At 40.5% G+C, this 24,571-nt stretch overlaps 1 protein-coding gene and 1 pseudogene across 4 annotated transcripts in view; one reads left to right on the top strand and one right to left on the bottom strand.

The window, feature by feature from the left end:
* ATP8A2 (ATPase phospholipid transporting 8A2) overlaps nucleotides 1–24,571 on the top strand; it is a 476,394-nt gene that overhangs the window by 321,281 nt on the left and 130,542 nt on the right. For all 4 annotated transcript variants that reach the window (XM_036228443.1, XM_036228444.1, XM_036228445.1 and 1 more), the window contains exon 28: nucleotides 23,910–23,984. In XM_036228443.1, the coding sequence (XP_036084336.1) occupies nucleotides 23,910–23,984 (75 nt within the window). The remainder of the gene's footprint in view (nucleotides 1–23,909; nucleotides 23,985–24,571) is intronic.
* On the bottom strand, nucleotides 14,223–15,662 carry LOC107503438 (annotated as a pseudogene).

Genomic DNA, 24,571 nt, shown 5'->3' with positions numbered 1-24,571 from the left:
GTGCCTGGATGTTAAGAAATAGACTCCAGCTGTCACGGTCATAATGAGCGTTTCCAAGCCCAGCTCGGCCAGCCTCCTCTTCCCCGTTTGCACTTGGGGAATGTAACCTTTGTGCATTCTGAGCGACAGTGAGGATAACCACAGGGTGTTATTACCATGGGATTTCAGCAGTGAAAGGGAGCTTGTGACGCTAAGCTCTCTCTTAAAAAACGTCCGTTGTCCATTAATCCCAGGCGGAAGCAGCAGAGAGCATCTTTCAGGGTCAAGAACTACTGAGATCTTGACCCTGGGCAAAACTGTACTTTCATTCAGCCGCAGAACCTGAAGTCTGAGCCCTAATCTTGCCTGATTTCCTGAAATCCTTCAATAGGAGCACACTGGGCTATTGTCTAAAGGACATACACACAGTTATGACCGGAAATGAGATCCACTTTGCAGAAGGAGAATTAAAATGTACTGGGCGGGGTTTATGCCTCTCCAGGTGCTGCAGCTCCAAGCAATGCCTGCTTTTCTAGTTTGCATGGAATCTGCTCCTGCTTCTGGGGTGGCTGTGGAGCCCAGGGCATCTCTCAGGCCTTCTCCATGCCTAGTGGGCTGCCTGGACATGCTCACCTGGAATGGGTTAGTGTTCTAACCCGAATGAAAATCCCCTTGTTTCTCAGCTTCAAGCCAAGTTCCCTAGGGCTTCGGTAATACTCCATTGTTCCAACCCGTTGGCCAAACACATAACTCTTCCGGGAGCTCTGACGGCTAAACTTTAACCAGCGCTGCTCCTCTTATTCCCCCCACCCCCCGCCCACCCCTGTCTGCCGGTGGGACTCGGGAAGAGGGCCGGCAGAGAGGGGTTCTGGGCAGTCTTCCTTACCCTCGCCAGAGAACTCGGGTCTGCTAGTGGGAGATCTTCAAACACACTTTGAAACCTGAGGAAAATTACGTGGTTGGATGTGAACAAATGTTGCGTGACGATTTAAATATTTAAAAATGCGGCCCGCATGGTAACTCACGTTAATTAGAGATTCCTTATTTGGGTGATAGAACGTGAAAATGTTTGCCTTGCGATAGACACTTCTTATTGTTAAAAATAAGCATTATGTCATTTTAACAAACAAAACAAAAATCAGAGGCAAAGACAACAGTGCGGGGGTTACCAGAGGGGAAGAGACTAAAGGGGGTCAAATGTCCGGCGACAGAAGGAGACCAGATTTTGCAAGGGGTGAACACACACAATGCAACGTGCGGATGACAGATCATAGAATAGTACACCCCGAACTCATATAATCTTATTAATGAATGCCACCCCAATAAATTAAAAAAAAAATAAGCATGTCATTTTAGAACTTGTCTTTACAAATATACATAGTGAGTAACTGCAGTGAAGCAAGTGGTCAGGATTTGGTAGTTGAGTCACAGTTGTCGCAGGGGCCGTGAAGACCAGCAGCCGGCTGCATTCCCTGTCCTGTTCCTTGGGGCGTGGGAGACGGGCCGGCTGACGCCCGGTGGGTGCGCGCCAGCTTTCCCAAACTGAGCAGATCGACCTTTGTCTTATGAGATAGGGATTGGATGTTTTCTCTAGAAAAGGCAATAACCCCAAGCGAGCCGCTTTTCCTACACGAAATGGAGGGAGATAAACGTTCATTGGACTCGAGGACTTTTTCTCACGTTGAGTTGAACACGGCAGATTGGGGGGCTACGGCGATGGCCACCACTGGGATTCCGTTCTCAAGTATGTGTGCGGCTTCCGATCTTATTTGTGAAAAGGGGGCATAGGCGCCAAACGTTAATCTAGCAATAGATAGATCTAAAAATCAACCTATTTTTAACGTCACCATCAAAGTAAACCTCAAGCCCTCCACGTCGAAATTTTGTCTCCTCCAGTCGTGAGGGAGGAAAATAAAAGTTTGGTTTCTCGGTCATTCGGACTGCCCCTTCAGCAGCTCCCCTAGTAGCAGTAGAAGTTGTTATGACCATATAGCATAAACTATTAGATGAAGTGATGAAATCCACGTGTAGAAAGGGAAAGGAGAGTGTTGTTTCGATGAAAACTAATTCGTATGCTTTGGAAAGACGCAAAGGGGAGTTTTGTTTGTTTGTTTGTTTGTTTGTTTGTTTTAACTAATTAGATATGAGTAAGACAACTGAAAAACTGATGGATTTAAAAAAAAAGACTTCATGAAGGATACTCAAATTGCCTCATAAATTTTCTTATTACTTAAAAAAAAAAATCCCTGAAACTGAACTTTTGTAACTTAATAGTATTGATATGTTGTGGTATTTATGTATGACGGAGAAAATGGAATTTCAGTCAGCAGAGCAGTCGTCAACTACATGATCAAATTTTGGTGAATAAATTTACATTTACGTATTCTAAGTTAAATAAAACATCTATGTACCAGGTTTGACTGCTTTTTTAATTAACGGACTTTTTGAAGGTCTCAACTAAATCAGATGGCAGGATTAGAACAGATTGCTAAAAATGAGTTTAATAATGTAATTGAAACTGAATATCAAAATTACAGTTCAGGGTTTGGACGACAGTTAAATCTACAGCACAGTAATTTAATAGCGGTTCGTAGTGTCAGTTTAAGCGACACTGCTGATAAATGGTGTATCGGTGAAGACTTGGCCCAGGTATAAACTTTATTTAGCTCCAGTTATTTAATAAACAATTATCACACAAATGATACATGCCGCCAAGTTCTCTTGTTTATAGCAACATCTGAACTCGAAAAGCCACTTGCCTCTTCCCCACATCTTAGTGTTGAAATTCTGCCTGTCCTTTGAATATCAGCACCAATTATCACCTTTACTAAAGGCTTTTCTAGGTTCTCCACGTGAAATTGTGGTGGACTTGTGAAACGTGTTTGTTGATGATATGTCAGATTATTATCTCCTGTTTGCCTTAGTTAGAGTTGGTCCAGGAGTTATATTACTGATGATGCATCTGCAGAAGTACTTGGTGTTCGTGTGTATGTTTCTCGGTGCGTAGTACCAGATCCTCCGTTTTTCTGAAACACTGCCTTTAGCACTTAAGGGAGCACATACTAAAATACCAGGAAGAAGCAAGAACTCTGATTTATGTATCCGGAGAGATAGCAATCATCCACAAAGAGATATTATTTTTTGAGGAAAAAAAAAAAAAGCACATTAATATTCTGCTTGCAAAGTGACTGCTTGTATATATACTGCGCTGTATACTTTGGCAAAACATTTTGTTTAAACTTAGCCTTTCGTTTTGCCAGAACATTAAATAATGCTTGTCTTAATTTATAATCATTTTCTGGGGGTATGAAGAATGATTGTTTTAATAATATTAATATAGAATTCTTGGTTGGGGAGGAAGTATTAGTAATTTATATTAAATTATAATGTCAAGTATTACAATTTATAATAAAAGATTGAAAATAGAAATATGGTGGCTACTTGAAAAGCTATAAAATTTAGACGCCTACCTCCTCTGATAAGGCATGGGGGAGCTAATTTTAACTCTGAAATATAATCCCCATGTTTCAGAGTTTAATTTTCTATGATACAAGCCAATTTTATATAATGAATTTTGTGGCTTTGTAATCATATTGCATCGATCTAGCAATTAAATAGAAATGACTGTGTCCCCGTTTATAGGACTGGTAGCTAGTTGCTTCATTATATTGGATCACAGACACTGTCAAGAACTTTTGTAAACACATTCCGAATCTTAAAAACATCTTGAAAAATGAACTTTTTCTCTTTTTTGTTTAAGACAGAATGTCAGTGGGGCCGGCATGTAGCTTTACTATAAAGGGGGGTCCTTAGGGAGACTTACTCTGAGCTGAATGAGGCCTCACTGCCCAGCTGCCACAGTCTGGATTTGGTGGCCCTGCTAAATGACTCCTTCACTTAGTGTGTAGAAAAATGAGCTCTGTGAACTTAAAATCATAGCCCTGTCCAAGGGGACTTGGAACATAAAGAAAAGGCAGAAGCTAGCTGAGGTTTAAGAGGTTCGTTTAGGAGAAAAATGAGGTGTTAAACAGTTAGACATTGCCATCAGGTTTTTAGCATTGATTAATAGTTCTAACTCACTCGGGTCTTAGGTCTAGAATGTAACAGTTATCCAACTCACTGACATTAACGTTAAGTTGCCAACTTCAGTTTTCTTGATTGTTAATTTTCAGTCCATGTATTTTAGGTGTTTGGCTAAGGATTTTGTCAAAATATCTTTTCTCATTTCTTGCAAATTCTGAGTTTGCCTTAGAAATAGATACTTAGAGCTAGCTTACTTTTTCTTACTTTCTCTCATTTAAAGGTAATGAAGTAACATATCCTTTGTGCATTAAAAACTGTAATATGCATAATTTATTCAAATGTAAAGAGTGCTCTGGAAATATTCACATGCTTGGAATCTAAGGTATGTGTACAGATGTAGTCTCTGCACATATTCCTTACCGAAACGACTGAAACAATACCAGAATTTCAGGAATTAAGTACAAAAGATATTTATAAAATTACACATGGCATTTACTATTGAAACTATGGAAATATTTAAGTTGCTGTCTTGATGGAAGCTACAGCTCTTACACCATAAAGTTCTTATGTTGATTTGAAGGCGTTCATAGATTTTAAATGATTACCAATAGAGCTTTTTTTTTTTTTCTGGGCTGTTTAATTCGCTGTAGGTATATTTTAATATTTATAAGACAGTGAAAAATTGCAAACACTTTATACTCAAAAACAATAACAATATTTTTCCTGTAAATACAGCATGTGCTACTTTATTGGGCAGATCACAAGACTGAGTTCCCGGTGATGAGATGGGAGGTCGTTATTCATCTGTCTGAAGGCGGAGTTTATTTCAGCCCCTAGAGGTACTTGCTTTACAAACATGCACAGGGCAAGCTTCTTGCTTGAACCGAATCTCATAAGTCGCAGTGGAATAGAACCACAGAGAAAAGTGAAAGGAGAGAAAACAGAAGACACCATAAAGGGAATGAATGTAAAGGGAGCGAGAGAGGGGACAAGAAAAATCTTGAACTCGAGATTTTAAGCCTGCAAACAGGGGCATCAAGGGAGAAATCAGGTTGGGTGAAAAGTGACAGGTTGGTATTACAGCTCTGACTGCGTGTGGTCCACCGCCCTGACTTCAAGGTCACTGATCCTTTCTTCTGCTACATCTAGTGTATTGTTGAACCCCTCTATTGTATTTTCCAGTGTAGTTATTGTATTCTTCAGCTCTGCAACATCTATTTAATATGGTCTTAAATTTTCTACCTCTTTTTTGAAGATCTCACTGTGTTCATTCATTCTTCTCCGAGCTCAGTGAGCATCTTTATGACCATTATTTTGAATTCTTTACTGGGTAAGTCATTTATCTCTGTTTCATTCGAGTCTTTCTCTGAGGTCTTTTCTTTTTCTTTCATTTGGAACATATTCCTCTTTCTTCATTTTCCTTGATTCTCTCTGTTGTTTTCTCTGCCTTTGATAAAACAGCCACCTCTCCCAGTCTTTAAGGGGCGGCCTCATGTAGGAGATGAATTTTACTGTTCACCCCCACCCCCCAGCTTTTGGTTGTCTCTCAAACCTTTGTGATTATCCAAACTGCCCACTTTACTCGTGGTGGTTTTCAGTAGTTGAGGTTGTGCCAAGACTTATCAGTGCCCTAGAGGGAAGGAGCTCAGTCAGCACCTAGATTCAGGCTGATTGGAAGCCAGATCTTCAGACAGCAGCCTTTAAAGTTTGCAGATATACCTTTTTCAGGGGAAGACTAGGAGACAGGTCTTTCTTTCTGCTTCCCGTTCCCTGAGCTCCAGGGTGATCACCACTTAAGAACTATTTCTTTCTTTGCCACCATCCCATTGAGCTCATGAACCCGAGCCTCACTGGCCACTAGAGCCAGGTGATCAAGGGGTGTTCCCCGGGTGGCAGCCACAAAAACCAGGGCACTATATATAAAAAACCAGGGCACCAGACCCGTGAACAAGTTCCTCACCAGGAGATCCCAGCGCTCTGAAACACTGTAGAGGGAGAATGCAGAGGTGTTGCCTGCCAGACTCCGTCCCTGGAGGGCGTTTGGGGAGGCCCCTCAGTGTGCGTGTGTGAAGTTAGATGCCTGCGCCTCAGGCTGACACTTCGAGATCAGCAAACAAGCCTCTTTCACAGAAAGTCCAGGAACTCTTCTGGGGTGAGTCTGCACCTGAACTACTTTTCAGTTCTCTGTAGTCTAGTGAGTTCCCTGGTTACAAGCTCATCTCTCAGGTGGAGGTCTTAAAATTTTGGATGCCAGTTGTGGGGAAAGAACCCTTTACTCCTCGGGGAGAAACTTGAGTTTACAGGTTCCCTCCCAACTGTGGGTTGTGTAAGGGGCGGAGATATGGTGAGATCGTGTCTTGGCCCAATTCATAAGAGTTGCTCAGCTAGTTTGGTTTTTTTTTTTCCCCCAGAGGAAATTGTTTCATACGTAGCTGTCGATTCAGTGTCTGTGGGATGAGGGGAGTTCAGGATCCTCCTACATCGCCATCGTGAACCAGAACTGACAAGTTGTTTTTAGAGATGTTAAAATTGCAGTAATAAGGGGGACAGGGATCAGGAAGGGTTGAAGAGGTGAAGCACAGGTGGTTTTTTAGGGCATTCTGCATGGTAGCACTCAGACGATGGATGCATGACATCTCACATTTGTCAAAATCCATAGAACTGTATAATACGAAGAGAGACGCCCAGTGTAAACTGTGGAGTCTACTTAATGACAATGTGCCAACAATGGCTCATCAATTCTACCACACTAATATAAGACGTTAGTAGCGGAAGCGGTACGGGTCTCTGTGGGTGGTATGATAACTCTGTGCTTTCTGCTCATTTTTTTTCTATAACCTAAAAGTGCTCTGCAAAATAAAGTCTATTAATTATTTTTAGAAATCGCAGTGATATATAAAGATGAAGGTGGCCGGTCGCCTGTAGGCGAAAAAGGGGTTGATATTAGAAATGCAATGTGAACGTCATCCATATAAAGGGACTCTGTGGGCTTCAGAGATAGACGAGCTCCTCCTATGGGAGTGATAAAAGGGAAGACGTGAGGGCCCAGCACCAAGTCTCCCGATGTTCCCTTATAAGGATCTGGCTCGTGACAAGGAAACGGCAAGGATGAAAAAGGAATGACACTGAAAATCGGAGGAGGATACGTGTCACATCACATCACAGCAGCCAAGAGCGAGATGACTCTGAAAGGTTATGACTGATGCTCCAAAGAAGTGGAAAATAATGAGGACTTACAATGCTCATTAAATCAAGTGATTAAGTGGGGAGAAATCTGTCAGAGAGAGAGTTTCAAGACTGTCCAGGTTGGAGCTGGATTATAGAGGTGAAGACTCAGTTGATCTGGAAACGGAAGTTAAAAGTAAAGGTTTATTTTAAGAAGTAAACAGCTTTCCTTTTAGAGCTTCGAGGAATGATATTTTTTCTTTTTCTTGCTAACCATGGAAGACAATCTGTTTATAGGAAGAGGCTAAAGAGCCAAAATGCTGGTAGAAGGTGGACATTTTGGAGAAATGATCGGAAAAGACAGAAATGGACCCAAGACCCTGATTAAGAAGTAGCCATGAAACCAGAAGGAATTGGAAGACAGATGAACAGAAAAATATATAAGGTGGTTTAGCATGCCCGTCGTCAGAGATTTGGGCTTGCAAAGAACGTAGGTGGGGAGATTAAAATCACATCATCTCTGGCTTTAATAAAGTAAGAGTTCAACTTATCTGATAATTGGTGTCGGATCATGGCTAAAGTGAAGTTTGAGGCATTTTCATTCGAAGTCCCCCACTAAATATGCTACATCATTCTTAATTCAGAGGAGCCCATAGAATGGTCATGCACAACCCAGTTATTTTTCAAAGAAGGAGAATGGCGTAAAGGAAGGTCGTGTAGATTGCCCGATGTCACACAGATATTAAGGGCTGAGACAAGTCTGTAGTGGAAGCCTTATCTCGGGCAGCTTGCATGGCCTCTGTATTACCGCGGATGTGGAGAACTTGAGCCAACCCAATGAGATGTCTGATGGGCAGCTATAGATTGATTGCTGGTACTGGAATTAGAGGTGAGAGCTAAAAGCAAAGTTCTTTTTTTATAGAAATATAATTCGTACACCATAAAACTTGCCCCTTAAAAGTATACAATCGAGGGGTTTTAGTGCATTCCCAGGTCTGTGAGGTTGTCACACTGTCATTTCAGAACATTTTCATCACTGAGAAAAGAAAGCCCATCTCATTAGAATTCATTCCTCATCAGCCCACCACAGCCACCACTGCCGAAGCGTGTGGCAGCTTCCAATCTACTTTCTGTCTCTATGGACTTGCCGATTCCAGACATTTCATATATGTGGCGTGTCTGGCTTCTTTTACTTGCCATAAGGTTTGCAAGGGTTCCTTTTTGTTGTTGCAGATCGTTAGTACCTCATTTCTCTTAGTGGCAAAATAATTCTCCGTTGTGTGGATCTACCACATTTTGTTTATCCATTTTTCAGTTGGTAGACATTTAGGTAGTTTCCACTTTTTGTCTTTTATGAATAATACTACTGTGAACATTTATATACACGTTTTTGTACAGACAGGTTTTCGGTTGTCTTGGTATATAGGAATGGAAATGCTGAATCATGCCAATAGACAGATTAGATAGATAGATAGATAGATAGATAGATAGATAGATAATCGATAATTATGATGATAGGTAGATTTAGATAGGTAGGTAGATAGATAGATGATTGATAGATAGATCTATCGATAAATCGATCAATCGATTGGACATTTCCTACCTTACGAAAGAAAGACACATATCTTGCCTCTTCAGAATGTCACTGTGAGACATGCTCTTCAGTATGAAAAAATCTCAAGGACACAAACCAAGGAGACAGCATTTATTGAAGAAATAGATCAGTAAAACCCGACACAGTGGTCAACGAGACATGGCTCCCGAGAAACTGTCCAGAGACCCTCGGTGAGACATGTGAAAGGCAGCTGCTCCTCGTTTCCGTAGACGTGGTCTTCGCGGCAAGGCTCTGTTGGCTCCTTTGGTCTTTACCTGTGAACGGAAGGCCAGAAGCGAAATGCCATCATGAGGAAGTATATTAACATGTGTATTTCAGTTGAAATTTGAAGTCGGAATTTTTTTTTCTTGATCTAATTGAGTAGTTAAAAAGTGACGACAGGTGTTGTCAGTTAGGTTTTATGACAGAAAATCTTCCCAAACTTGAATAAGCGAAATCCGCAACTCCAGGGTTTGGAAAAATACTAAAGCGTGTGGTACAGAGTGGCTGTCACACACCCAGAGAGCCTCACGCACCGAGAATACGATGCGAGCAAGGTAGTCCTACGTGAGAAGAGGACGCTGTTTATCAAGCGATAATGCGATAGCAATCGTGTATCGACAATGAAACCTGTTTGTATTTTCCCCGAACCCTTCAGAGTGTATTAGGTGAAAAAGGCTCCTCTAAACGAAAACATAGCCTGACGAACTAGAAGTTAATTGAAACTTTTCGATACAGGTTTTAGGTGCACTTCCTAGAAGTTAGGAAGGTAATCATTCTGATTAATAGTTAGCAAATTGTTTGCAAGTCGGTGGTTTCTTTTTCTTTGCTTTCAGAAAACTTTGAAAAGGACTTGATCGAGACGTGAGCAGATAGATGACTTTAAATAACTTTACTACGAGAGCACTGTATTATTTTTTGGCGCATGGCTCAGAGATCCAACATATTGATGGATAGTGCTCTAACGAAACTGTATATTCTCATTTATTATCTGAACTAGATTTCTCAAGACTTAGAGCTATACAAATGAGCAGTAGGAATAGAAACGAAGCTGAATCCTGTCTCAATCCAACAGTAGGTAATATTCTTCCACAGTTATATGAACCAATGGGTCAGGGGAGGACTGAGCTCCATTTCTCTCATTAAAAAATGTATTTCTAACAAATTTTAATAATTTTTTAGAAATTTGTTTAACACACATTTTTTGAATTATTAAAAATATACATTTTGGTAATTATTAAGTAATTACCAAATTTATTTAATAATTTGATAGTTACTTAATAATTACCAAAATGTATATTTTTTATTCATTGTATACCACTAGTAAATGTATTGAAAACCCAATCTAGAACTTTTGACAGTTATAGCCATATAGCCTCATATTAATTTTAATTTCTATTCATTGTTTTTGTGACATATGATAGGGTGACCAATAAAAGTCTTTCAAACAAAAATACATTAAGTTAGGGTTAAATTATATCTGTCTTGGTCAAATGGAATGGAAAACAAGTTTAAGATAAAAAATAATGATGTAAAATTTCTGACTCTTAGAGAAATAGTTGTTGATATATTTCTTAAAGTGAGTTTTGACAAGCATCCACTTGTACTTAGAATCCAGTGGCTATGTTAAAAGAATGATGTAAATTTATTTTTAAATGTCAATATTTACAGTATACCAGAAGTTATATCCTTTACACTTACTTAACCTTATCACTAAAAAATTATATTACCTTAAAAATGTATTGAAACTAAAGCAATTTACAGGTTCAGTGCAATCCCTATCAAAAGCCCAATGATATTTCTTGCAGAAGCAGGAAAACTCATCCTGAAATTCTTATAGAATCCTGAGAGACCTCAAATAGCCTAAACAACCTTGAAAGGGAAAAAGCAGAGGTGGAGGACTCACACTTCCTGATCCCAAAACTTGCTACAAAACTACAGTAATCAAAACAGTATGGTGCTGGCATAAAGACAGACATACAGAGCAGAGAACCCAAAAATAAACCCCTGTATATACTCCGGCCAAATGATTTTTGACAAGGGTTTCAAAACCCTTCAATAGGGAGGATACCATCTTTTCAACAGATATGAAGAAAACTAAATCTCCGCATGCAAAAGAAAAGTGGACCCTTACCATACGGCATATAGCACAGTGGATCATAGTCCTAAATAGGAGAGCTAAAACTATAAATCTTGTAGAAGAAAACATAGGGAGAAAATATGACATTGGATTTGGCAGTGATTGCTTGGATATGACACTAAAAGCCCAGGCAACAAAAGATAACGTAGATAAATTGTACTTCTTCAAAATTAAAAAATTTGTACATCAAAAGATACTATCAACAGGCAATGCACAGAACAGGAAAACATATTTGCAAATCATATACCGATAAGGGATTAATATCCAGAATATATAAAGAACTCCTACAACTCAAAAACAACAAAATCCAATTCAAAAATCAGTAGAGGACTTAAATATGCATTTCTCCAAAGAAGATAGATAAATGGCCAATAAGCACATGAAAAGTTTCTCAGCATTTCTAACCATCAGGAAAATGTAAATCAAAACCACCGATACCAATTTATACCCACTAGAATAGGTGCCGTTAAAAATAAAGCAAACAAACAAAAAAGCAGCAAATAACAAGTGTTGACGAGCATGTGGAGAAATTAGAACCTTCGTGCTAAATTAGAACCTTTGCTGGTAGGCAAATATGAGAGAACAGCTGTTGTAGAAGACAGTGTGCAGGTTGCTTAGGAAGTTAAACATAGAATTACCACTTCCAGATATATACCCAAAAGAATCGAAGGCAAGGACTCGAAAAGATATTCAGACACCGATATTCACAGTAGCCAAAAGATGGGAACAACCCATGCCTTCCAGTGGATGAATGGATAAGCAAAATACGCAATATACGTACGATGAAATACTCAGCCTTAAAAAGGAGTGAAATTCTGATAATTGCTACAACATGGATGGACCTTGAAAATACTATGCTACGAAAGATAAGGCAGAATCAAAAGGACTTATGTTGCATTATTTCAGTGCTACGAAGTAACTAGAATAGTTAAATTCTGTTTTAGAGATTCAAATAGGAAAATGATTGACAGAGTTGGAGGCAGGGGGAATGGAGAGTTATCATTTATGGGAGCAGTTTCAGTTCAGGATGATGAAAAAATTCTGGAGATGGATAGTGGTGGTGATTTTATGTACCGAATACCACAAAATCATACAATTAAAAGGTTAAAATGGTAAATTTTCTGTTTTGTATGTTTTACCACAATGAAATAAATAAAAATATACTAAGATAGTTTTCCAGATTTTTAGATACACAGTTTTTCAAGTTCCTCCGAGGCCCTATATGCATAGCCGTTCACGTGAGCGCTGGAAGAACACCTGTCTAGCGTCCTTCGGTCCGAGACCAGCCCTCTCCTCACACTTCATTTTTTCTTGCTCCAGCCACCTGGAAATTCACATCTGCTACAATTATGTGCAAGTTTGTTCCAAATACCTTTAATGCCTCTTCTCCGCCCACAGAATTGATGGGCGAAATCCGATACTTCAAGGCCCAGCCCAAGTGCCCACCGCCTGTGGGAAAGCTGAGGTGGCTCCTATAGACAGCACTCATCTCTCCCACTAGTTTGCTCCCAAAGAACTTTTCCACCCCTCTGACAGACCCCGAGCCTGTCCCCAGACTGAATTTTTTAAGGGTGAGAATGGTATCTTCTTCACCTCCATGACCCCTTCAAATAGCACAGAGTGTAATTTGAAGCAAGGTGTTAGTAAATAGCTCAATAATTGAACCTTAAAAAAAAAAGTTATTCTTTTCTATAATCCTCCTCTGAGAGAGTAGATGGATCTTTCCCCTACTTTCCAGAACAAGGAAATAACAAAAAAAAATGTCACGCCTTGCCCAGGCGACAGGTACCACGGGGCTAATGGGGATGGAGGAGAGCATCCAAACTCTGCTGCCTTCTGTAGACCCTGGTCAGGGGAGCCAGGCATTCAATCTTACTGTCAATACGTTAAGAGCATTGCTCTGTTGGTTATAAAACACATGTTCTCAAATATTTGCCATAGGTCCTGTCCATAAAGGAAATGATCTTCTGCATATTTCTGCTACCCTTTCCATAATAATACCCCTCCCCCCATCACTGCTCCAACCCCAGGAGGTTGGGAACAGTTGTGTCATTAATGAACGATAGCAGGTCCTACCCAGTGACCCCCAAATGAAAGGCTCATTATTTCATTACTGGTCTCCAGAGCTATTTGGTCCCCTAACACTGTAGGATCTGGGCCGAAGAGTCTTAGCCTTGAACTATAAAAAAATATAAGTAGTCCTGAATGCAATTTGGAGTGATTATGTTCTATTGTGCCAAGAATTTCTTATTAAAAATCAATTTAATTGTGCATACGCCATCTGGTTGGTATTATGATCTTTTATGTGAGGGAAACACGATTTTGAATTTACCTGACATTCCGAAGTTAGAGCGTGTAATCTTGCAGAAACGGAGTCATTTTGTAGCACAGAAAAATTAGTAATTAAGGAAACTAAAAATGTTTACCAGACTTGCCTTTACTAATTTTTGTGAACTTTTGGCTGTAAGATTCAATTTCTTGCACCATTTGGGGTTTTAATGGAAAAGAAAATGCTAAAGTAAGAAATTTATATGTGTTCATCATATGCTACATTTATTTGCATGTCAAATTTCTATTTCGTACTTTTCAGATTCTAATTCTTTTCACAAAACTTAGCTTGTCACATTAGCATTAATTTTTTTATTCAAAGAATTTAGATAATGAAAGTTGAGAGGTTTATTTTTGATTGTCTACTGAGTCTGTTTCAACCATATTAGCAAAAGATTGGAATATTTTTGCTCAGAGTCTTAAACAGGAAAGTGTTTCAAACCAGACCGACTGCATTTTGTTGTACAAAATCGGCAAAATGTTTGCAGCTTGCTTTTCAGAAGTTTATTCCCTAATTTATTTATTCTTTTGACCAAACTCCTCTTGAGAATTTTATAAACATTTAATAATAGTAAATAATTCGACTCAGTCTTTGTGAAGTTTTTGTCTTAAAGATGAAATTTATTTTTAAAAGCTCTCTTGTAAGACAATCAGACATGAATAAACTTTTATATGGAACTCTCGAACAAATCTTTTTAATATCTGTCTTTTTCCTTGGGACAATATCATCACTGTGAAAGTATTAGGTTTTCTTTTTATTCAAGTAGACTGTTTTCAAGATTGACGATGATTAGCAAATCTTGATTGTTATTACTCTGCTAAGACAAGATAGAAACATGATACCTGAAAATTTCTTTTCAATTTCCTATGAACTATTTCATAGTAAAAAATTATTTGGTGCGAAGTATTCTGATGCTCAAATTGTAAAAGTAATCTTTAGTCCCAACTAAACTTAGTACTCCAAGATTTTTTTATTAATTGTAATGATAGTTGCTATATATGTGTAATCGTAATCACTAGGTTCTTCTCTTTAGTGAAATATGTACTTTTCTTTATCCTTGGGCATCCTGAACCATCTGACATTCAGGAACTCCCTGAACTGGGATTCAATTTTTTTTTTTTTTCTGTTCTTCTTCAGTTGGGCTTATTGGGAATCTCTGGCCTGGCAGGCTGTCAAGAGCAGGATCATCCCCTTCCTCTTCTTTCTTCTACTTCTTTAGTTTCTTCTTCTGGTTCAGGAATGTTTTTTTTTCTCTCTCTCTCTTTCTTCCTTGGAGGTTCCCGTTCTCCAAGCATCTTTTTTCGGACAGGCGTAACTTCAGGGTCCGCTTTCCCCACGTCCGTGACGCTCAGATTTATCGGAGCAGTTTTGCCTTCGGATGGGCTCGGCTGCTCGCACTGCAGTGATGTTGCTGTTATCACTCTACCGAATAACTCTTTGCTGTTTATTGCCCTGCGATAAACAGTTTTATGCAGAGTCCTAAATCAAAAAGAAAATAAATGCAACCCCTTTACTCTCCCCGATATCTGCATTTTTCATTACGGTAACCTTATTATTTTTCTAGGTTGCAGAATCTAACTATATTCTTAATATTCTTTTAAAGAATCTCCAGCTCCTTGGTTCTTAGTCATACCACCCAAGATACCTAAGTGATCGGGATGGTGAACAGAGCACAGAGCCCGTTCTTTCTCCCGACCCCTTAAACATCCCTAGTCCTTCTGGCCTTTGCTCATTGTCTGTCTGTTCCCTAATTGTAAAAGGATCCTTAGGCTCCCTTACATGGCATTGCAGGCTTAAGAGTTGGATCGTTTTCATAATATGTTTTTTGATCTGTTTATATGCTTGTAGTTGAGAAGGATTTTATTGATGTTACAAATTTAAAATAGCAACACTGTAAGTTGGTAGCCACAAATACTGAATCTATTCTGAATTGCCATTGATGTTTTAAAGCAGAAGTCCCCAACCTCTGGGCTGCAGACCAGCACCGGCCTATGGCCTGTTAGGAACTGGGCCACACAGCAGGAGGAGGTGCAGGAGGTGAGCGGCAGGCTGGCAAGTGAAGCTTCTTCTGTATCTGCAGCCACTCCCCAGGGTTAGCATCACCGCCTCAGCTCCGCCTCAGATCATCGGGCATTAGGTTCTCGTAGGAGCGCCAGTCCCTGGTGCCAAAAAGGTTGGGGACCGCTATTTTAGAGAATCACTTATTTGTTATGTAGGGTCTACTAACTACAGTCTAGTAAACACCAGCTTGGTACCAGCCATAAATAATGCCTTTCATCTTCTCTGTGCCCTGATTTTCCTATTTGTGAAACAGACAAAATGCCTACTTGTTAGGATGACCACGAGCTTTAACTTAGATAATCCACTCAGAGCGGCACAGATTCTTGGCACGGAGTTAGCGTTAAATGTATGTTAGCTTTTATTACCATCATCGAAACCAGCAAAAACGACAACTCTGCAGTGCGTGGTTTTCTTTCCATTCGTTCATTTAAAAACGAGGCTCGTGGGGATTGAGGAAGATGCCCATGCTCACGCAGTAATTAAGTGCTCGAACTAGGACAAAACCTGTTTGGCCAATCCCACAGCCTGTCCTGTGTTCACATTTATGTGTCCCTTCCTCTTTAATGGTAAGTGTTCGTACTATTCCGCATTTATTTAGCACCTGCTGTATGCCGAGGACTATGCTAGATCCTGGCCACTTAGTAGTGAGTACAGTCAATGTAATCTTTGGCTGCATGCATCTGACAAATGGGTAAACAAAAATTTTAGAATGTGACAAGCTGAGAAAGGAATGAGCTTGGCACAATGGGAGGGAATAACAAGGTCTTTTCACAATTCTTTAAAGTAATGCTTATTTGTCGTAATGATAATGGGGATGTATAATGAAAAAAATATTTACCCTCATCTGCCTCCAGGTAATCAATGGGAACAGCTCAGCTAGCCTTTCTACCTTTTTTTGCACTCATACAAACACACACAGACATTTTTGTTGTGGTTTTACAAAAATTGGATCCACTACCCATTATTCTGTAACTTTAATGTTTTTGTTTGTTTGCCTCTAACAGTCTTTAGAGGTTTTACAAGTACATGGTGTTTGCTGCTGGCGTTGTACCTGTTCAGGGCTGGCTCAGAAAGAGAAAACTCTCCAAAGGTCTTAGAGAGGAAGCCCGCCCCCGTATTACAATAATCTCCATTTAATTCTGCCCATGTATTACAATAATCTCCCTTAATTCTGGCCAGTCGATCTCATAACTTACCGGACTAAAGATACTTTGGAGAGTTTTTTGGGCATCTTGCTGTACTACTATTGTGACTGTTATTTTTGATAACCACTGCTCTGTAATAGCACCCCCGATTTTTCCCCCTTGATTTTCTATCTACCGACCTACATACCTACCAACTTATTTTTTTGTTTGTTTTTTGGGTTTTGTTTTTGTTTTTGTTTTTGCTTTTTGTCAATATAGTACTTTTTCTTTGGCATAGATTTCTTCATTTATATACATTAGATTTAATATTTTAAAAGAAAAGTGCTTAATATTACATAGACTTGGTACGGTTACCTCCTAATAAAGAACTTCACGGGTTTTTTTCGCCCTCTGCTTTCTGGTTTTTTTGTTTTGTTTTGTTTTTCCACTATTAAGACTATATAAAGGTGATTTATTTATGAGAAGTGAATTTCTAAAACTAAAATTCCATCTAAAACTAGATGAAGTAGATGCTTAATTTTTCACCTAGTACATATTGCCAGATCAAATTCCAGAAAGATTGTAGCACTTGGCCTTTTAAACAGATGGGGTTAATGCCAGGTAGTCAGCTCAGACGTGATATGCACACATCAGTAGATCATGATGTTATTGACTCTTCAGCGAGAAACCGTGTTGGGCTAATTCACTTAATCCTCCTCTCTCTCGGGTACTTTTCCACTTCGGACCTCCGCCCTGGGTCATGGAGGAACAGGCCCTCCCGCTCTCGAGTGAAGCAGTCACCTGAGTAAGTCGGCTGTGAGTCGAGAACCTGAGCGGCAGCGGGTAGAGCCCGCCGAGGCCGTGCAGTGGTGTCTGGGACGTCTACGCAGGAGTCTGTGCAATGAACCAGGACGGTTGCTGCATTTTTGGCAGCGAGGCAGCAGTTAAAGCAAAGACGGATTCTTTTTTTTTTTTTTTCCGAGAAGGAAAAGCCATTTAATAAGTTTGGGTCAGTTTGTTCATAACAGCACTACGTTTGAGGACCAAAAACCCCAGGAGCTTGGCAAGCCGTCAGCGCTTGGCCGGTCTTCCAACCAACTCACCAGGTCTGAGGCCGTCCAGGCAGAACCTGGCTCCCTCCACTTCGGCCGTATTCATTTAATAGCATTCCTAGTTAAAAAGCAAGTAAAGGCAGAGGAATCTTTCCCTCCATTAATCCAGAAAAGTAAAATTTAGTGGCTATAGGCAAGCCGTGGTCCAAGTAACTGCACATGGCGTGGGGTGGGGGGGGGGTGCCTGGCCATCTGTTTGCACTGAGGCTTATGTGGTTGGTGTATGCAGCTTAGAACTTGGGGTCCACCGGAAATGACATTAATGTTTAGGAACGGGGCAATGCTTTCTCTCTCTCTCTCTCTCTCTCTCTCTCCTCTCTCTCTCTCTCTCTCTCTCTCTCTCTCTCTCTGTATATGAATTAACATTTGTATATAACTAGCCAGTGTGAAAGTCTGATTTTATAGTGTGTCGAGGAGCCATCATGTACCTGTCTCATGAATAAATAAAATAAAAACTAAGTACGTTTGTATAAATATTTAAAAATACAGTGTGTTCTCATATTTTTCCATTTCACCTATGGAAATCTTGCCAAAATGAAATCAAGTTTGAGTGTTTATAACATAAGAGAAAACCAGCTTATAGATTTTGAAATTAAGGGATGGATTTTTTGTTTGTTTGTTCTGTTTATTTTGGTTTTATTTTTTTTTTCTCTATCGAATAAATATTTCCAATGAAATAAACGATCTGATCATCTGGTGATGGATTATTTGAGTGAAGATTGAAATTGAACTGGAAATGTTGAGAATGAGCTTGTTTATACTTTTCGAAAAACTACAGCACCTGCAACTGATAAAAATTAGTACAAACATATCAAAAAATGTTTGAGGGAACATGTGGCCAAGCCAGCGCTAGTTTGGACAGAATCAGAACACTGGCTGCTTAGAGGAAATATCCCAACATTCGGCTAATCAAGAATGTTAATCCGAAGTGAAGACTGAAATTTTTTTATGTGTTTCGGGCTCGCCTGGGGCAAAGGTTACTGCTGAGGAAGAGATGCTTGATTTCTTAGGATTTTTTCCCCCTCATCGTATATTTGCAACCACTTGAATGTCTTAGTGATGCAAAATTCACTCTCGGTCTTTAAAGTAATTTCTCATTAATAATTTCTAAAGGTACGATCCCGTCTGATCTCAGAAGCTGAGCAGGGTCAGGCCTGGTTAGTGCTCGGATGGGAGACCACCTAGAAGACTAGGTGCTTTAGGCCCAAAAAATAAAAATAAGGGATTGTAAGCTGACAAAGTCCTTGCAATCTGTGAGGTCAACCAAGGGTTGCCTCGCCTAAATAATAATAATAATAATAATAATGCCTAAAGAAAGATTCCTGTTTTGGGGACCTAGATAGGTGAAGTTATAGGTTCACACTCAATGTTCCCATGGCCTCTAAAGAATATGGCTTTTGGTCCTGTATATAAGACCAGGCCCAAGGGGTGTCGATGCAGAAGGAAGCGAAGCTTTCTGAGCCCACACATCATCGTGGCTTCATACAGCCGGTCACATGTCATCGTTTTGTTAATAACAAACATCTGTTACAACAAGAGTTCTAATTTTTATCAGGTTTGGCTTAGTACATTTATTTCTTTTATCCAGGGTTTCTCCAGAATGACACTGTTGACATTTTGGACCAGATAATTCTTTGTTGCAGGGGGCTGGCTGTCCTGAGCACTGTAGGATAGTTAGCAGAATCTTTGGCCTCTATTACCAGTTACCATCAACACCCTCAAAAAGGTCCCCGGACGTTGTCACGTGTCTCCCTGGAGGCAGAATGGACCCTAGTTGAGAATTAGTGCTTGAAACAGTTATATCGATAAAACATGAACATGTTTTAAAAGTGCAGAACAATACAACAGGTGTAAGCGAGTCTCCATATAACCCCTAGAGGACATGTCTGCTACCTAAAGGTAATGGATATTAACAATTTCTCATGCATCTTCCAAAGAGTTGCCATCCATATAATGTAGATACCTGTTCTGTGCAATCATGACCATCCAACATATACCTTGACAGTTGTCATTTTGATAATATATCTGTAAGACTTTTATAGTATAATGTTTACAGATTTACATAACTCTTTTTAATGTCTGCATAGTGCTTCATTGTTAATAGAGGAACCATGATTCATTGTACCGCCTGTCAATATATATGTGTTCTAATGTTTTATCTTTCCAAATAATGCTATGGTAAATGCCCTGTATTTTCATGGTGAATACTATGTGATCTTAGTTATAAGGTATAATTTAGAGTATGCTCCTAAAAGTGGAATCACTGGGTCAAAGGAAAAGTACATTAAATACATTTTTTATTACCAACTGAGTATGAAACTAGCTAGTTCCCCAGGTTATCAACCTTTTAAATCTCTACCCATCTGTTAGGTAAAAATATAATATCCATCGCAGAGGGTGGGGGAGTATGCACATGTATATGTGTTTCATAAAAAGTGAATTTTTTTAATGTATGTTTTTTCCACATAATTCACACCGCACATATCCTCTATTTTTTTCTAACAGCTTGTCAGGAGTTTTCTTTCTCATTTGTAAGAACTCTTTATATGTTAAGGAAATTAAGCCTTTGTCTTCACAGATGTAACAAATCTGTTTGTATTATTTATTAATTTTCTTTCTAATTTATTACCATTTTTCTCTACACCAATGAATTGTTTCAAATTTGTCTTTTTGTAAGATTTTTGAGTTAAATGGTTTATAGTCAGTTTCACGTACAAAAAATAACTTTTTCATTCTCTTTCCTAATGCTTCGATGTTTGGATTTTTTTTTATTTGTTTAAATTTCAAGCCATCTATAATTAATCTGAATATATGGCGTGAGACCAAAATGCTGTATAATTTTTCCTAAATACCATGATAATCTGTTCTATAATAAAGGGCATTTCAAACAAGTGAGATAAAGAGGGGGTTTGTTAACCAAATGGTGGTGGCAGAATTGCCTCATATCCGGCTGCAAAACATAACGCTGTCTCCGTACCTGGCACTCACAAGGAACCAAGCGAGGGTGACCGCCGCTCAGTGAAGGAGACGCAGTGTGGTCGCAACGGTGACCAAGGCCTTGTCCGGAAGGCTCCGAAAGTCAAGGTTATGGGTTTGATCTTATTGAAGTCGTGTTTCTTTGTCATGTTTGTCTGACATGTTTCTCTCGTACACAGCACGTATTTGGGATATTTTCTGTCCATCGAGTATTTCTATCTTTTGTATCATTAACATAACAGGCATATGTGGTGTACTTCCATCATCATGTTTTATGTAATGTTTTCAGCTTTTACTGTTTCCTTGGTTTCTATATTTTGCTGGAATTCTCGTTATGCTTTCTTTCCCTGAGGACTTGTAACCATTCGCTGCTGGCTTCTGGTCTCGTATACCGCTGAGGGGAAATACGAAGCCAACGCGATTTTCCCCCTCGCGGGTCAATTGCTTTCCTTTTTGCCTGAATATATTGAAGAGTCGATCTTAGGGAATTTTAAAATTCATGCATTCAGACATCGGGCTGTGTGTAGGTGTCGATCTTTCGGGCCCTGTTTTTGTTTCCTGGGGACACAGGGCGCCTTCCCCATTCGACGATGGAGGCTTCAGAATATTTCGGAATTTTTTCTTCTAATACATCTTTGAACACTTTTTTTTTTCTATTCTGCTTTTTTTTTTTTTAAGGTATACCTATTTTTGGAATTTCAAAAACCGTCTTCGAAGAGCGATCAGTTTCTCTTAAAATCAGTGTCAACTCTGTCCTTTGTCCATTCGTATCCTCGAGCCTCCTCTCCCCACCCCTGACTGTGGCTTCCGCGGCGTCAATTCTGGGGTTTATTTCCCTCCTTGTAGCTCGAACCTTTCATTTGCTTTCTTCTTTGCTATCTTACATATCTACCTTCAGCTCTTATTTCCAGGAAAGACACATTTTCTTTACTCTTCAAGGCTAAATGTCAAGGGCATTTATAATTTTTTTTCTGCCCTGTTCTTTCCCGCCCTGGTTCTTTCTGTAGATGTTGTTTCAAATGCTTTTTGTCACATCCCTTTATTTTTTCCTCATTATCTTTTGATGATGTCTAGGGGAGGGGTCTTCGGAGTTGTCCCAGAACACTTCCTCATCAAGGCTTTTGTCTCTACTACACCCGTCACCTGTCACTTCGCGGTAGAAAGCACCTCCCTCCACACCATTCCTTCTCTGTGAATTTCTGTGTGTTATGGGTTTTCTGTTAGATTATTTTGTATTTCTTTCCTTTCGGTTTACCTCTACCCGTGTTTGCCAAGTTGCTTGCCGCTTCTGCTCCCCACTGTACCCTGCCATTCTCCTCACTTGCTTCTTGGAGTGGGGTTTGGGGGCAGGGGGGGAAGAGGCTTGTGCGTGTGCACACAACGCCCTTTAGCTGCAATTCGCCTGCCGTACTGAGTCGGTCCAGCGACCTCTGCCGTGACTCGTCCCCGCCTCTAGATTTCAACCTCTGAGTAAGAATCGGTTCAGCTATTTCTTGGGCCGTTTCACGTCCTTCTTGGAAATCTTTTCACACTGTAGGTTTTGTCTGCTACTGACATTCTCCCTTGTCATCTTGTCACATGTATCAGCTTCTATTCTATGTCGTTTGTAGTTTTAATCAAGGCTGTCTCGTAGATTCACTAAAAGTAGCTCTTTCTTTTCTATTTTCAATTATTTTTTGCCATTTTCAATCGACGTTAGAGAAGCGAGGGCAGTAGAAGTATCACTATCCTACTTTCAACAGAAGACAATGAATTGAATTGAGTGATAAAATAGTATCTACTAGATATGTATCAATGTTTGCTCAGTCGTAGAATGGGAGACTACAGGAGTACAGCATGATCTCAAGGAAATTAGGTCAAAACCATTGAGATGATTTATAAATATGTCGAATCAGGTGTGGATCTGGGTTGTCACTGCACTGAAAGTTTCGTTGAGGGATTGGCTGTCAGGCCTCGCGTGGCAGGGGGGCGGGGAGGGGGTGACGGAACCTGCCATTTCAGAGACGGCTAATATTAGAGCAGGCGTTGGGAAAACATTTTGAGAACAGCACAACGCGAACTTCCGATGTTTAATTCTCCACCAGGTTTTCTTCACTGAGGATGGCCAGGCCTCTTTAGGATCTCTCGGGAGAGGGTTGAAATTAAGAGCAAGTAGGAGTGGAGAAGGAATTTTACCAGGCAGCAAGCCTACCTGCGGTTTAGGAGGGATCCCTCGTAGCTTTCTGAACTTGGGGATGAGATGAAGAAAGCTGTGCTTCAGAAACCTTCATCCGATCCCAATGGAACTCGGCCTCTGTTTGTACCAAATACGGTGCCGGGCACATCTGCACAGGATAGAGAAGTCCTATCTCAAGGAACTGCGTCTGGTGGAGCCGAGAAACCGACTTTGAAAAATCCGGCCGAGTAAAATTTCAGTAGCAGAGCGGGCCTCGGCTCCGATGGTCGTGGGGCGGCCGTTCCGTACCCAGCGTCCTGTCGCTGGAACGGTGCGGTCCGCCACGATCGTACACCGAGGTGGCGCCCGTGATTAGCGCGCGATGCTTCCACGTCGACCCCAGACCACTGGACTCCCGCCCGCGGCAGCGTAGCCGCGCAGCTGAATCCGAGACGGCAGCACGTCGTAGCCTGCGTGCCTGCATTCTAAGCCAGGCCCCCGGCCCTCGTCCTCACGGCCACGTCGTCTCCTCGTTATAGCCGGGCGATCGTCCCTTCTCTAAAATAGTTTTACTCCCTTGTCAGACGTGTCCCTGGCACTCCGCTCTGCAGTCGTTTCTATGTCAGTCCTGCCTAATCAATCAGAATTATGGGCTACTCAAAGACGTGAATAATAGCCCACATTTCATATATTTATGCAGCCCACGTTGCTCCAGAAGATGCTTTAAGCATGATTTTTTTCGTACGTTGTGCTTTTTCACCTTGGCTGCGGTAAGGGACATTTGATGAAGGGGAGGGGGCCGACATTTTATGAGCTGAGGACACACGTGACCAGCAGAGGCATTCTTGCTGTTTTCCATTTAATTTTTATCTATTTGAAACTTCTACAAAAATAAACAGTATTTACCAAATCAGCTTTCTAGGGAAAAAGAATAGGAAGTCGAGACTCTTCCAGACAATAAGAGAGAGGGTCGATACAAAACACGCTAAACAGAAATTGTTTCTCTGTTAATATGTGCATATTACCTCTTAAAATCGTCATGTGCCTTAAATACACATCTTCCTTCGAATACTGGTATCTGTGATGTTGGGCATTGATAGTTTATGAAAGAAAAACAGCTACGGCCCCGTGGCTCTTTACCCCTTAGCAGCTGGGTCCAGCTGGCCGGCCGCCTTCTCACTCCCTCTTCAGCAAACGAAAACATTTAGGTCAATATTGATACAAAACCTCATGAACTCGCTTCTCTTTCAGCTCTGGTTCGCCTTCGTGAATGGATTTTCGGGGCAGATTTTATTCGAGCGTTGGTGCATCGGCCTGTACAACGTGGTAAGCGCTCCCCGCCTCCCTCCCGACAGCACGCAGGGCTTCGGTGGCATTCCTTTACTGTTTACGTCTGGGAAGTGTATCGACGCCAATCGTCTGTATACTTAGCAGGCAGCACAAATGCATCTTTAGGGCCTTTGTTGCTGCGACGCATCCTGCAGAAGCCCCAGCCCTCCACACATGGTTTCAATCAGAGCAGATCATTCCCGAATAACCCCATGAAATTATTAACCCATATATCTTGATAATAGGCCCTTGTTACCGCCTTACTAAATGCCTGTGCAACGTTTTCATGTTCTGAGCTCCAGTAAAGACGTCTGAACTACATCTGAGTTCACTCTACCCCGTAATTTTATTTCTGAATCCTTAAACATAGATAACGGATGTACAGTATGTGATCCAGTGTCCTTTTCGGCCTCCTTGAAGGAGCGTCTGTCCTTGTGGAAGAAGATTTTCTTCCACAGTCCATGCTAAAATAATGAATTCTGACTTCCAGCTCCTGGGGTGAATGGTAATCGGTTTATCTGGAATTTTTTTTTTTTTTATGAGTTTAGAGTCCTTTTTTCATTACTTGACTGTAATGAATTCAA

This window comes from Rousettus aegyptiacus, unplaced genomic scaffold, assembly GCF_014176215.1.
Source record: "Rousettus aegyptiacus isolate mRouAeg1 unplaced genomic scaffold, mRouAeg1.p scaffold_m13_p_11, whole genome shotgun sequence".
Taxonomy (NCBI): domain Eukaryota; kingdom Metazoa; phylum Chordata; class Mammalia; order Chiroptera; family Pteropodidae; genus Rousettus; species Rousettus aegyptiacus.
The sequence above is the reverse complement of the archived record's forward strand: the minus strand, read 5'-3'. Positions and strand labels throughout refer to the sequence as shown.